This window comes from Natator depressus, chromosome 28 (assembly GCF_965152275.1).
Source record: "Natator depressus isolate rNatDep1 chromosome 28, rNatDep2.hap1, whole genome shotgun sequence".
In the NCBI taxonomy this organism is placed as follows: domain Eukaryota; kingdom Metazoa; phylum Chordata; order Testudines; family Cheloniidae; genus Natator; species Natator depressus.
The window spans coordinates 13,066,494-13,082,351 of NC_134261.1; the positions used below are offsets into that span (position 1 = coordinate 13,066,494).

Here is a 15,858-nt window from a genome sequence, read left to right on the forward strand (position 1 = left end):
AAGTGACGTAAATCATGAGTATTAATGCTTGATGCCTAATTATGGACTTCCCAAAGGCCACATATGGGTTGGGGCAGCTATTGACATTATTGTAATCAGAGTAAAGGAGCAGATATGGTATATAGCCGTACTATTTCCATAAAGAAGGGGATAAAATACCTCTCCTAGTTACCATTTTCTCATTTTGTCGGGTCCCTGAGACAGTGTAAACTAAAGCAGGGCCTAGCTTCTGATGGTCTCCCTTGCCCCTCCATCTTTGTTTCCAACGGTGTCCACAACTGGTAAATATGCACCATGCAAGACCCTCTTTACTATACTTATCTTAGTCTAATCGTTAGGCGTATTGATTTTTGCCCATGTTTTCAATTATAACTGTCTGTATTAAATCAAGTTTCTGTGTGTTTCACCCTATTTCATCTCCTCCATTAAATCTGAGTCGCCATGGACAAGGGCAAGTTGTACCCCAATACGTAACCTTAGAGGTGAAAAGATGGTACAGGCTACACTACCACCCTGTGACATCATCAACAAAGTGCCCATTTGTGCCTGGCTAGCGGCCCTGCCATGGGAGGGAGGAATGCAGCAAGGATTCAGGATTGGTGGCCAACGTTGCTGTGCATAGAGATGGGGAGGGTATATGGGGAGGGAGGTCAAGAGTTAAAATAATATATTTGGGGAAAAAAATGTATAATGAAGTAAAACTGAACAGAAATAAAACTGGAGTGTAGGCTCTAAAGCCACAAGGCTTGGGTAGGGATTCGGGGTTAAAGGTCTGGGATCCCCCACAGCTCAAGATCCCTAAAAATCTCCTCCCTCCCACTGACCCACCCAGCCCACTGCCTGGGTGCTATTCCTCCACACTGCCCTCCCCTTCGTCCCATTACTCTCAGCCAGCACCACCTCCCGGAACCTTGGGAACTTCTTGTGTTCCCTCCTTGTCTCTCACTACCTCATCCCTCCCTGCTGCTTCTTAGCTCTAACCCTGCACACACCCTCCCCATGTCCTGGCACCCAGAATTATCTACTCCTCCCCTTCTGCTCCCCTCCCACAGCTCTGTTCTCCCTTCACCTGTGGGGTCCTGAATGGCAATGTTATACACTCTCATATCAAAAGAGGAGCTCGTCTGACTGTCACACAAGCCATGCATGAGTCATACACCTATTTACCTAATTTAGAATTCTACAGGCAGCATATTTTCCTCTTAAAATGAGGAAAAGGCATAAAAGCTACAGTTATTAATGTAAAAAGAAAAGGAATATTTGTGGCACCTTGGAGACTAACAAATTTATTTGAGCATAAGCTTTCGTGAGCTACAGCCCACTTCATTGGATGCAAGTACTCCTTTTCTTTTTGTGGATACAGACTAACACGGCTGCGACTCTGAGACCAGTTATTAATGTAGCCAATAAGGATATATTAAATGCAATTTTAAAATGACTGACAGCACCAAAAAGGCACATGTCCAAAAATTATACTAATGTGTGGGAGATCAGGCAAAAAAAGGTGGGCAAGGAAACTTGCCAAAACTTATATGATGAATAAAGGTATAAAGTTATTACTTCTCAGGTTCTTTAGAGACCCCACAGCTTCTACTAACCGACGGGACAGGACTCCTTACCCAGCAAGACCACCGTCTCATAGTTCTCCTGCATGACATCCCTGTAGAGGGCTCTCTGAGTGGGATCCAGGAGAGCCCATTCCCCCTTGGTGAAATACACAGCCACCTCCTCAAAAGTCACCAGCCCCTAAAAGAGAAAGAGTCCAACACTCAGGACCTGCTGCCCCAGTCAAAACCCCACTATTCACTGAACAGCAGCACCAGGTAAATTGAAGGTCCGGGAGGCACATGTTAACAGAGTCCCACCATACCTTGCTTAGAGAGGCCAGGAGGCATCAGAGGGTAGAAAGACAGAACCTTTGTGTCCCCCAGCTGATAAATGTGAAGACCCTGCCTCCTTCTATCACATACCATCTACTAGCCAGAGCTTGATATAGGAGATGGGGCTGTCTCTGGACCCTGCTGGTGGCTCCCTGGTAGGAATCCCAACACACTCCAAATAAAATATACGGAAGAAAGGGGAAGTCAATAGTAAAGAATATAAGTTAGAAGGTCAGAATTGTAGAAAATTGGTAATGATCAATCAATGAAAATAAGAAGGAAGTTTTTTTAAAGTATATTAAGTACAAAATTAATCCTAACAATGGTAGTGGTAAATTATTAGCTGGAAATGGCAGAATTATAAAAAATAATGCAGAAGAGGTAAAAGTGTTCAATAACAATTTCTCTCCTGGATTTGGAGAAAAACAGATGATGTACTCATATCATAAGATGTTGATGCTGACAGTCTTTCTATTCCAAGAAGAACTCACGAGGATGTTAAACAGCAGCTATTAAAGTTAGACATGTTTAAATCAGCGGGTCCAGATAACAAGAGTTTTGAAAGACCTGGCAGAGGAGTGTGGTGGACTGTTAATGTGGTTTTAATTAGGACTGGCTGAATCTCAAGCAAAGCAGTGTGAGAAGGGCCAGGCCAGCTTGAGGGTTAGAGGGCACAGCGGTTCCCAGAAGCCCCCCAGACTACACCCCGGGGTGACAACCCATCACACCCTAGAGTACACAGTTCTCAGCAGGTTTGTCACATCCTGTCCCCTCCCTTTCTCCACACTAGATAGTTCCTGGCTCCCACAACTTGTAGCAGCTCCCACCCTCCTATGCATTTACTGCTCCTCTCCCTCCAAGCAGAACCCACCACCAGCTCCCTGATACTCCCTTACCTGAGCCGGCTCCATTGCAGCCATTTCCTTCCCCCTGGGAGGATGGGATGATCTGGAGCAAAATGTGGACGTTATTCTGTAGCCTGCCAGGGCGAGAAGAGCAACGTGAGAGAAATCAGACAGGGTTTTTGTCCATTCCACAAGTCAATTCCCCCCAGGATTATTCCCTGCTAATGGACATTCTAGGTTCTGCCACACTGTGAAGCAAAGAGCGACCTTATTCCAGTACAGGCTTAGCCCACTCCCACCAGGGTGTAACCCTCTGAGACATGGTGAAACCCTCCCAGTATCAGAGTCTCTCTGTTACACTTATCAAGTTTGCAGATGATACCAAGGTGGGAGGAGTTGCAAGTGCTTTGGAGGATAGAATTAAAATTCAAAATGATCTGGACAAACTGGAGAAATGGTCTGAAGTCAATAGAATGAAATTCAATAAGGACAAATCCAAAGTACTTCACTTAGGAACAAATCACTTAGGAACAAAACACATACAAAATGGGAAATGACTGCCTAGGCAGGAGTACTGCAGAAAGAGATCTGGGGGTCATAGTGGATTACAAGCTAAATGAGAGTCAACAGCGTTAAACTAAAAAAGCAAGTATCATTCTGGGATGTATTAGCAAGTGTATTGTAAGCAAGACACGAGAAGTAATTCTTCCGCTCTACTCTGCGCGGATTAGGCCTCAACTGGAGTAGTGTGTCCAGTTCTGGGCACCACATTTCAGGAAAGATGTGGAGAAATTGGAGAAAGTCCAGAGAAGAGCAACAAAAAATGATTAAAGGTCTAGAAAGGGAAGATTGAAAAAAATTGGGTTTGTTTAGTCTGGAAAAGAGAAGACTGAGAGGGGACATGATCACAGTTTTCAAGTACATATAAAGTTGTTACAAGGAGGAGAGAGAAAATTTGTTCTTAACCTCTGAGGATAGGACAAGAAGCAATGGGCTTAAATTGTAAGAAGGGAGGTTTAGCTTGGACATTAGGAAAAACTTCCTAACCGTCTGAGTGGTTTAGCACTGGAATAAATTGCCAAGGGAGGTTGTGGAATCTCCATCATTGGGGATTTTTAAGTGCAGGCTGCAGAAACACCTCTCAGGGATGGTAAGATAATACTTAGTCCTGCCTTGAGTGAAGGGGACTGGACTTGAGTGACTTCTTGAGGTCCCTTCCAGTTCTATTACTCTGTAAACCAAAGGCCAGAGAACAGCAGAATTAAAGGAGTCACTTTGGGAGATTCTCCCTGTCATAGTCCCCAAGGCAGCTGTCTTAGAGGGGCTGCCAAACAAGGCCAGCACTAGACTCACCGAGGCCCAGGGCAGAAAGCTGAAGTCTCAGTGCATGGGGCTGAAGTTCAGGGCCCTGAGCCCCACCTCCCAGGGCTGAAGCCAAAGCCTAAGCAATGTCGCTTTGTGGGGGCCCCAGGCAGTTGCCCTCCTTGCTACCCTCTAACACCAGCCCTGGCTTTTATATGTAGAAAACCAGTTATTGTGGCCCACGTGGGCCGTGGAGTTTTTATAGCATGTTAGAGGGGCCTCAGAAAGAAAAAATTGGAGAACCCCCGGTGTAAGGGACCATCTGTCACAAAGGTGAGCTCCCCTATGTGGTGAGATCTACGGGATGACCCAAGGGGACTGTCTGTGATTCCATGTTAATGCTGTTACAGCGTCTGAAGCCTTCACACTGGATACTTGGCTGGTGAAATCTACATATCGACCTCACAATCAATTTGGGGTTTGTTCTCTGCTTCTTACCGGTGTGAAAGTGGAAAAAGGGATAAAGGGAATTTGAACGCAGACATCTTAATTTTCTTAGGAATAGAGCAAGAGTCAGGCTAACTCTAACTCTAAGAACACAAGACTTTAAGGTAGGGCCTGGACGAGTGGGAAAACTGTGAGAGATGCTGTTTTGACCTTGTGTTGGATAAGAATGGAACAAAGACTGTAGGAGGAACTGCTGAGAAAAAGTAAGATATCAGGAAGGAATACATATAAACAAGACGCAGCAGTTGATCATTATTGCATGTAACAAAAGGTATAAGTGCTTGCCCTAATTGTTTATCATGCGGAGACCCGCAAAGGAAGGGGGAATCCCTGTCTGTGCGCACCCTCCCCCTTGCAATTGCTTGAGAATAAATGGTCTCTGACTTGTTGCAAACAACCTAAGAGTGAAGACTGCGTTTTTCTTCCACACCACTCTGCCTGAGGCTGGTGCTCATGCTCTCGAGTCACTGAAGACAGCGTTACAGGGACTTACGGGTGCAACGCCTCCAGCAGCAATTGGCAGCCATGCAGAGCAGGCTTTACAGTGACACCGTGTGGGCCAAATGGTCCATGGACTCAGTCAAGCCCCAGTTCTCCTCCAGTGCACATCAGCATCCTGGCAACCTTCAAGGAGGATCAAGGCTGCCACTCCCTCAGTGATGATGGATCTCCAGCAGAGCATCATAGAATCATAGAATATCAGGGTTGGAAGGGACCCCAGAAGGTCATCTAGTCCAACCCCCTGCTCGAAGCAGGACCAATTCCCAGTTAAATCATCCCAGCCAGGGCTTTGTCAAGCCTGACCTTAAAAACCTCTAAGGAAGGAGATTCTACCACCTCCCTAGGTAACGCATTCCAGTGTTTCACCACCCTCTTAGTGAAAAAGTTTTTCCTAATATCCAATCTAAACCTCCCCCATTGCAACTTGAGACCATTACTCCTCGTTCTGTCATCTGCTACCATTGAGAACAGTCTAGAGCCATCCTCTTTGGAACCCCCTTTCAGGGAGTTGAAAGCAGCTATCAAATCCCCCCTCATTCTTCTCTTCCGCAGACTAAACAATCCCAGCTCCCCCAGCCTCTCCTCATAAGTCATGTGCTCTAGACCCCTAATCATTTTTGTTGCCCTTCGCTGGACTCTCTCCAATTTATCCACATCCTTCTTGTAGTGTGGGGCCCAAAACTGGACACAGTACTCCAGATGAGGCCTCACCAGTGTCGAATAGAGGGGAACGATCACATCCCTCGATCTGCTGGCTATGCCCCTACTTATACATCCCAAAATGCCATTGGCCTTCTTGGCAACAAGGGCACACTGTTGACTCATATCCAGCTTCTCGTCCACTGTCACCCCTAGGTCCTTTTCCGCAGAACTGCTGCCTAGCCATTCGGTCCCTAGTCTGTAGCGGTGCATTGGATTCTTCCATCCTAAGTGCAGGACCCTGCACTTATCCTTATTGAACCTCATCAGATTTCTTTTGGCCCAATCCTCCAATTTGTCTAGGTCCTTCTGTATCCTATCCCTCCCCTCCAGCGTATCTACCACTCCTCCCAGTTTAGTATCATCTGCAAATTTGCTGAGAGTGCAATCCACACCATCCTCCAGATCATTTATGAAGATATTGAACAAAACCGGCCCCAGGACCGACCCCTGGGGCACTCCACTTGACACCGGCTGCCAGCTAGACATGGAGCCATTTATCACTACCCGTTGAGCCCGACAATCTAGCCAGCTTTCTACCCACCTTATAGTGCATCACCCGCACCCTATGACCCGCCTTGTCTCCTGAGACAGAGGTGAGGGAGGGAGGGTGCACAACGGATCCTGGGGAGTAGGGAAAGGGATAACAAAACACACCTTCTTTGGGTCACTCCTCAGGAAGTGAAGGTGACAGGCATTGTGGTGGCAGTAAAGGGGGAGGGGAGAGATTGGGAGCAGTACCCCCTCAAAGGTAATGCTGCCAGTGGGTCTCCCCACCACATCAGGCATAGGGCTGATAAGGGGCCATTCCCTGGGCCTGGGTGCCTGTGAAGGGCTATATAAACCCCACGCTGGCACAGAAGGGGCTAAACTGCTGCTTTAGTCTGGACTGGCCCAAATCCTCCCCACCTGCAAATGATTCCAGGACTGGAGCAGGAGTTAACAGGAGAGACCTACTCTACTCACAGGGGGAGAACCCTGGGAAGGGAAGAGTCTGTGGAGCAATTCCAGCCCCAGAGAGAGGGCTGGCAGCATTCGGGGCTCTGGCCTTCACCAAGGGAGGGTGGGAATCCCTGGAGCTCAAAAGGGGAGCAGGCTGAAACTTGCGCTGGAGCCCCAGTAACCTCTGAAGGGGACTGAGACGCTCCCACAGCCCCCAGAATAAGAGGGGCCCATATCCTGATGGGATCTGTAAACAGCGTTTTCCCCTCCGTTTCTTTTTTTTCATTCCTTTATTTACCCTTGTTTGTCACCAGTCGGCTCTTTTGCTGTTTCACCTGGTTCCCCGAGAGAGGAAGAAAGTGCTCCGAGGCCTCAGACAGAGGGTTGAGCCATGACACACCAGAAGGGCATGCCCCATAGCACCCCTGGGGCAGGGGTCAATTGGACTCACAGAGGTGCACCCCAGAAGGCCTGAGGCCCAGCAGTTTGGCACCAGTTTGATGGGCTGGAAGGCCTCTCACTACGGGCTGCCAGAAGCCTGGCACATGGAGTAGATACGGGGTGGCTTGGGGAGAAGGAAGCAGAGCAGCGTCCCAGAGAGCACACCGAGAACGGAAATGTAGAGGGGACGAGGGGCACTGCAGTGAACTCAGCACCCGTCCTGAAGGCCATTGGCAGAAAGTTGTCCTCTCCCTGGCCTACGGGCGTCAGACAGTGACACAGAGATCCTGTGGCAAAGGGTCACTTGGTCTTTGCCAGCAGCTCTCACCTGAGACCTGACAAACCCATCACATCAAACACATCTCTTGGAGGGTATTTATCCATAGGGGAGATCACGTGAGGCTGTGACCAAGTGGGGGTTTATTCATCTTGTTAGGCTGCATGTGCGTCTTACTCCCCTATACGAACACCGTGTGTACCTCAGTTTCCCAGTCTACTGCAACAATACTTCGGTGGTGGGAATTGGGTGTGTGATTTTTGCCGAGGCCCTTGGGACAGGTGAAGCTTCCCAGCAGCCTACATTTATGTAACCTGAGACCCAGGAGAGGGGTGCAACCAGGTGATACCTTTTGCCTGGGAAGAGAGATAAAGAGACAGAGGAGGAGCAACAGGGGGGTGTCAGAGGTCGGGTCGCTGGAAGCGGGCAGTTTGCATGGGGGGGACTCAAAGAGGGAGAGTCCAGGACATCTGGCCCAGGACTCCCAAGATGGACTTGGCTGAAAGTCACTGATTTCTGTGATAGCAAGCTCTGTTCTATGCTGTATTCCTGTCGCCTAATAAACCTTCTGTTTTACTGGCTGGCTGAGAGTAATGTCTGATTGCGGAGTTGGGGTGCAGGGCCCTCTGGCTTCCCCAGGAGCCCCGTCCCAGCAGAGTCGCTGCAGGAAGCACCCAGTGTGGAAGGGGATGCTGAATGCTCCGAGATCAGACCCAGGAAGGTCAAAGCTGCATAAGCTTCTGCCCTGGAGACAGTCTGCTCAGAGAGAGGAGGCTCCCGCAGAGTCCTGACTGGCTTCCTACAGAGTAGTTCCAGAGCATTGACCTGGTGACTCCGTGACAGAGGCACCTACAAAAAGCTCATAACTGGTCAAGACTCATAATGACTGAGACATCAACGTATGTGTCGTACGTAAGGAACAAAGCATTTATATTGAAAATCTACTTTATGGACTTGGAATGGAAAATCAATCACCGAGCAGTAATGGGCACCAGGATTGGCCCATCCACCCAAGAGGGAGTCGTCACCCATGTTCCCTCTAATTATTTCCATCCATGTGCAGAATGAATTTTGTTATGTGGTCCACCAATATTGAGGTAATGTGTGGATGTGTGCTACCGGTACGAACAAAAACCCTAGATATAATATATATATTGTAAACAGTTCATAGGTATGGAAGAAGAAGAAAGAATATTAAAACAAGGGATAATTAATAAGGTGCACTGCTTAAGATGTGCATTTAATATGAAATCAAATAAAAAGAAAATGGACACTGCCGTTGGAGTAGATGTATTTTATCATCCTTTCTAACAACACAAGCTAGTAAACACACCAAAATGTGGCATAGTGAAAACAGCTATAGAAATAAAACAAAGTCATGGGCATTAAGTAAAAGCATTAAAAATATGCACCAGAGGCCCAATTTAATAACCTCCTCCTCCCATAGACCACTAAATCTTCAGGGAAAGCTGCTCTCAAAAAATGAAGCATCTGCCAAAACACTAGCATGCTACGGACTTTTGCAGTTCACAAAACTATCCCTCTTGCATGCACACAGCTCAGCTTTAAGATGCTAAACAAATCTAGGAGTCAACTAGAAATAGTCAAGCTCTCAGAGCAAATATTAATATAATACTTTCTGATACTGGAAAGGAGAGTAAAAGGTATTCACTCAGGCTTATACCATTTCTATGGGATGTCAATTCTTAATTTGATGAAATACTTCACACACATAGAACAGGAAAAATAAGGAATAAAGCAACACAGACAGCAAACAAAACCACAGACAAACAAGTGAGAACACTGAAAATAGGAAGGGAAGTAAAACATCAACTGGTTGGTGATGGGTATTTTAAATGAGTGTTTTGGACCCACACTGTGCAAGTGCAACAGAGCCCTGTAGAAACAGGCAAAGTTCTCCTGTTGTCACATTGTGTGTGTGTCTCACCAACTCAAAAACTCAGAGTAGAAGCCCTGGAGCACACTGATACATGGTTTTGGAGTTTGCACACAGAGCCCTGCTTCAAAGACTTTGCAAATAAGCTCTTCATCCTACAAAAAACCTAACACCACACCTAGTCCTTGCTACTTCTGAGTCAATGGGAGTACTCTGAAGAGCCGTAACTGTACCAGATAGCAAAGATCTGGCCTTAATGGTTTGCAATACCTCTCCCCAAACAAATTCTAAAACTTAATGGAAATCACTTGTCTGGAATCCAACTCCAATTGAAAGGCCAAACAAATAAACAGAATCCATGGTAAAGTTCTTCCAGTTTTAACTATTTACCATCTATTGATTAGTAACACAGGAGATTTTTTAAAAAAATCATTAAGATCACAGTTTTCAGATACCTACAATACTCCAAAAGAATTATGTTGTTAATAGAATCCTTGTGTTTCTTACTTTAATCCATTAACACCTATGGAAACTTTGTTTGAAATGTAACAATGCCAATGTCATGAGCTAGGCCTAGCCACCTGGTTTTGCTCCAGCATTCATTCAGTAAAGCCCCAATCCTGCAAATGCCTATGAATGGATGCCCTCCAGAGGCATAACTATTTGCAGGATCAGAATCTAAGAGAGAGTAAATAGCATAAAGCAGTTTCTTTAAGCCACACCAATCAAAATGAAATCACAGATCTATTTCTTTTAACCTTGGTTTGCTGTAATTTACCCATAAGATCACTAAAACAGAAAAGTCAAAGTGTTTTTTCAGTTTGTTCACTGTGTGGACTTGACAGCAGTTTAGAGCCTGATCCTGCGCTTATGAAGACCTCACTGCAACCTAATCTGCCATCTGCACTCTTTAAAAATACTCACATAAACTCCTCAGAACTCTAGGAAGAGGACAGATGATTAACACCTATCTATAAAAGCAGCCTAAATGCTTTACAATTAAAAAAAACCCACCAACACAAATCAGATTGTGCATTAAGATCTGCTAATGCAGAATCCCTCAGCCCTCTTTACCTCTCTGCTCTGGATCTGTCTCCCTCCAATCAAACTAAATCTTAGCCCAGTCTTTCTAACACCTGCGGCAGATGTCCACCAGCTGTCTACTGAAACGCAACATGGCCAAAAGCAAGCTCCTCATCTTTCCCTGCTGATACTAGGGGGAAAATATTTTGGTCTAGAACTGCAGAGGATTCACTGTTTTGTGTTTGCACTATAATTCTAACAGTGGAAAATAGCGGGAGTGCCACATTATACCTTCCCCATCAGATTTTTCCTGGCATATTTCACTGGCTCTGTTACCAACTGCCCATGACAAACACTTGAAAGAAGGGGAGACGGAGCTGGAAATGGTGGCAGAAGAAGAAGGTGGAGAAGGAGAGAGACATTTGAAAGCATGACCATTATTCCCATTCCACCATAACAAATAAAAGTGCAGAAGGGAGCTGCACTTCAGAATCACCCAGCAGCTACGTGGAGAGAGCACTGGATGGGGAATATTCCTGGCTCTGCCATGGGCCTGCTGGGTGACCTTGGGTAAGTCACTGAACTTCTCTGTGCCTCCGATTGAAAACTTGTGCGAGACCCACAACTCCCTATAGGGCTGCTAACTCCTCCTGCCAACATCGCTCTGTGCAAAGAGCTAGGAAATTCACTTACAAAAAACTTTATGAACGCAGGATTTAAGGTTCCCCGGAGCTGTCTTTGCCCCTCCAAAAGAGAGCTCTGACCCACATGACCCTTTCTTTACTCCTACAACACACCTATGTGCACCCGGCCTTTTGAAATAGTGCCTATCACCAAAATACTAGGGAAAACGACAACCAGGGCACACAATAAAGCACTTTATCTTTGCTAAGACGGAATTTGGTTTTAGATGAGCTACACTGTACAGGAGCTACTGACATCTGTTCTACACTCAGACACTGAGCCTGCTCCCCAGAAACAGCCGCACACTTGGTCAATTGAACACCTCTTCACCCCTTTTTACAACTCTCATCCTTACTCACAGAAGTTCCAGCTGACATTCTAATTCACTCACCCATGGTTAAGCACACAGAGTGCTCTCAGATCCCACCTCACTGCTGACCATTCCCATGGCAAACAGTCCCGTTTCCTGCAACATGCCCAGCTCAGTGCAGACTGGATACAGACTGGAAGCTCAAGGTACACATGCACCTCTTTCCTTTCATCGCACACATGGGGGGGACTCAGACCCAGATCTCCTCATATCACAATCTCACTTCCACCAAGTTGCTCTAACTAGTGCCTCTACCATTCAGTGCAGCCACACCTAACACTGTGAGTGGAGCTGGAGTGCAGGCAGAGAACGCCCAGTGGCTGTTGGCAGCTCCAGGGGGCAGAGTTAAGGTTGCATTGGCATGCACATTAGCTCTGTATTTCCTAGTTTTTGGAGGTTTGACTTTTGCTGAACTTGACATTCTGGCAGGGCCCAACATACTGCGGGGCAACCTTACCTCTGCATTAATGAAGGCATCAGTGACTAGATGAATGTTCAGTAAATACCCAGAAAGTGATGGTTCCCCATCCCTACCTGCCATTCACACAGGCAGCAAAGCCCTGGGCAAGGCAACTTTCAGAGGCCAAGAGAAGGGGATAGAGTTTAGAGTTTCTCTGCCAGTCAGGAAGGGGTAGCAGCACGGGAAGACTGGCAGCTGATAGTTGGAGGGGTGAAGAGGTTTGGGGTAGGGTGGGGGCAGAAGCAGCTGGGGCTGGGCAGTCTCCATGGGGGACATTTGCTCCTCCTGTGCCCCTTCCACACCCTCTTGCGAGTAGAGAATGACCACCCTCTCTCCACCCCCAGGGGCAGCCGTGTCTCAGGACTCTCCCAAGTTGCACCCACTAACTCTCTTCCCATTTGGGGTGTAGCTCAGGGCAACAATTTCCCACCAAGATGAACCCAGCTGGCCGCAGCCGTTCTGGTGCCACAGGGGCCTCTGGTGGGTGAAAGGCAGAACTGCAGCACTTCGCGGGCAGAATGGATCTTCTGCATGCCAAAAAAAAAAAAAAAAAGAAATTTTGACTTTGCACCAAATTCCAGAAGCTGCTGAGTATGCACAAGTTAAAATGAAACCAAGGCTCCGTCTCCCCAAGGACCTGGCCCCTCGTGCAAAATTATAGACACTCCCCAGAAATCTGAAATGGGCACTTCATAACCGATAGAATGTTATTTATCTATTCACTTCTGGGAATTACCAATAAAAGAAACAACCCAGTAAAGCGGACACCCTTAGGGAAAGATCTCATGTGTCTTAACAAATCGGTATAATCTAATCTGGCACTTTATACAGTAAAATGCCTTATTCCTAGCCCTATGGAGATTACCTGGTGTCACTACAGGGCAGAATTAAGGTTGGGTACCTGAGTAGCATATCGCGATTGCTGTTAAGTGGGTTTGGCAAAATTCATTCTGTTTATTTCTTTCTTTTAAATTCAACAGATGATATCGATATTTATTTTTAAGCTTTTTTTAATGTTTACAATTTCAATGTTCAGAGCTGTGGGAAGTTATAGGGGTCATCAGCCAACAATTTTTATAACCGTTCAAACACAAATTGTCAATCTCACATGCAAAATATATAGTGTAAATATCCATAAATCAAACTCAACTTTCTCCAGAAGCATTTCTATATTTTACCTGTACAGTGAAATGAACACTTACTGCAATTTATTCATAAAAATCCAATCCTTTCAAGAGTACTTTTAAGTAATAAAGTACTTTAATTCTTTCAATTCCTGTATTGTAATGGTTGCTTTGAGGATAATTACACCCTCCCTGGGATGTATTTTACTCTCAGTACTGTAACCCCATCATGATGTAGCTCCTGTCTGGGAGCTCTGCTGAGGCCAGTGGCATTATGATCAGAAGGGGACACTCTGACACATGAGCAGAGACACATGGGGGAGGGTGGAGGATGAGGTAACATGGAGACTACCAGGGTTGAACATGGCCCTGCCGAGTGCGGGGAGCAAACTCCCTCAGTCTCTCCTCTCTCCCACCTCCCAGAGTCAGTAACTCTGATAAATTGTTCCCTGAAATCTAAATCCCCCCAGTATGTGAGAGAGTGATTAACGCAGGTGCCTTAGTGGCTGCAGCGCCAACCCCCTGCCTGGACGAGGGGGACGAAGAACTGCAGTAGAAACGGGTTAGGCTAGGAGAGGGCACAGCTGATGTGGGACTGGGAGCTCAGTTGACCAATAGGCCAGAACTCATGGGGGGTTGGGACAAGAAGTCAACAGGACTGGGTAGAGGCACTTCTGTGTATTTTCTCCCTGTTTACCATCCTGCCATGTATTTAATTTAGAAATTTTTAATTCAGATTTAAACACATTGGAGCTAAGATGTGTTGAGGTGTTTCCACTTACAGTGGTACAGTTTTAATTAGGTGCTTAATCAGATGCGAATGCAACACAAAGCATGCAATAATTGGTGTGCTTTCCTTCATTAACTTGACTGTGTGCAGTGCATAGCTTTTAAAAAAAAGATGGTGAGAGCAAACACCTGACAAGCCCTTTTGCCCTAAAAAGCACTTTTGGCTCTTTGACATTGCTTTATCCACCCCACCAGAAAATGCTACAGGTAACCAGGTAATTACAGTGTACCCTCACGAGGTGTACTTCTACCACGTCTGTGCCACAATTCAAATGGTTCTGTTTGGTTTATCTTTCATTCAGCTTTGCAATTCTTCAATCCCATTTAAAAACTGGAACTGAAATAACCAAAGCAAGTTAAGAAGAGAGCGGTCTCGGGCACAGGCAGGGGTAAAACAATAAAGGGAAAGAACTGACTATGCAAAATGGAACATCCCAAACTATCAGAGCCCCAGACCCCCGTCCAACTGAATCTACCCAAGCCAGGCATATCAAGGTGGGCCCCTGAAAAATCGCCCATCCCGTCTGGCAGCGAATGCCGCGTGTTCCAGATGGAGCTATGGTGTGTGCGTCTGCTCTGCTGACATGCTGCTTTGGTACGGAAGGCACCACCGCCACAGGGAGCAGAGACATGGACTCCTACAAAACAAAATCCAACACTGCATCCCCTCCCACACCTCCACATGGCCACTCTCAGCCAAATGCTAACAGTTCCTTCCAGCCTTCAGCTCTATAAATAAATAAAACACGGTGTTACAAAAGGTAGATCCTGCCAGAGCAACCTGATCTCCTTCTGTGAGAAGATAACTAATGTCTTGGACAAAGGAAATGCAGTAGCTCTCATCTATCTGGATGTCAGTAAGGCATTTGATAGAGTTCCACATGGGAAACTATTTGTTAAATTGGAGAAGATGGGGATTAATGTGAGAACTGAAAAGTCAGTAAGGAATTGGTTACAGGGGAGACTACAAGGGGTCATACTGAATGGCGAGTTGTCAGGCTGAAGGAAAGTTACTAGTGGAGTTCCTCAGCGATCAGTCTTGGGACCAATCTTATTCCACATTTTTATTAGTGACCTTGGCACAGAAAGTGGGAGTGTGACACAAAGCTGGGAGGGATTGCCAACATGGAGGAGGACAGGAATATCATCCAAGAAGATCTGCATGACCTTGAAAGCGGGAGTAATAGAAATTGGATGAAAATTAATAGTGCAAAATTATGCATTTAGGAACTAACAACAAGAACTTTTGCAATAAGCTGGGGAGTAATCAGTTGGAAGTAACAGAGGAGGAGAAAGACCTCGGTGTATTGGTTGATCAGAGGCTAACTATGAGCTGCCTTATGAGTGGAGACTCAAAGAGCTTGTCTCGTTTAGCCTAACCAAAAGAAGGCTGAGGGGAGATATGATCACTCTCTGTAAATATACCAGAAGGATAAATACCAGGGAAGGAGAGGAGTTATTTAGGTTAAGCACCAATGCTGGCACTAGAACAAATGGATATTGGCCGTCAATAAGTTTTTGCTTCAAATTATGCGAAGGTTTCTAACCATCAGCGTGAAGTTTTGGAACAGCCTTCCAAGGGGAGCAGTAGGGGCAAAATACCTAACTGGCTTCAAGACTGAACTTGATAAGTTTATGGATGGGGTGGTAGGATGGGACTGCCTACAATGGCATGTAGTCAGTCTGCAACTCCTAGCAGCAAAAAATTCGGGGAAGGGGTTGGAAGAGGTGGGGCAGGGGTGGGGCCACATGGAAGGGGTGGAATGGGGGCGGGGCCAGGAGCAGTGAGGGGGGTGTCAGTGATGTAGCCCTCGGGCCAATGCACTAGTCCTCCTGTGGCCCTCGTGGTCATTTGAGTTTGAGACCCCTGCCCTAGACACTCCCAGACTGGTGTACCTCTAAACCTGGTCTTAAAAACCTCCAATGAAGGAATTTCCAACCTCCCTTGGAAGCCAATGCAATGCAAAGACAGACCAAAACAACACTGTACACACACACACTGGGCTTGCGGATAAGGGGAGAGGCAAGAATTCAAACAATCTGGATTCAGTTCCCACTTTTGCCCCAAATGCTCTAAGAAAAATTGAGCAAATTACTTCAGCTCTCTGAGCATCAGT

At 46.3% G+C, this 15,858-nt stretch overlaps 1 protein-coding gene across 3 annotated transcripts in view; it reads right to left on the reverse strand.

Annotated features, from left to right (window-relative positions):
* LOC141978902 (uncharacterized) overlaps nt 1-15,858 on the reverse strand; it is a 92,460-nt gene that overhangs the window by 13,470 nt on the left and 63,132 nt on the right. For 2 of the 3 annotated variants that reach the window (XM_074941260.1, XM_074941259.1), the window contains exons 2-3: nt 2,777-2,859; nt 1,620-1,746 (exon numbers count right to left, since the gene is read on the reverse strand). In XM_074941260.1, coding sequence (XP_074797361.1) covers nt 1,620-1,746; nt 2,777-2,800 — 151 coding nt within the window. In that variant the 5' untranslated portion in view covers nt 2,801-2,859. Of the gene's footprint in view, nt 1-828; nt 861-1,619; nt 1,747-2,776; nt 2,860-7,625; nt 7,666-15,858 lie in introns of all 3 variants that reach the window. The other variant, XM_074941263.1, reaches the window with a different exon arrangement.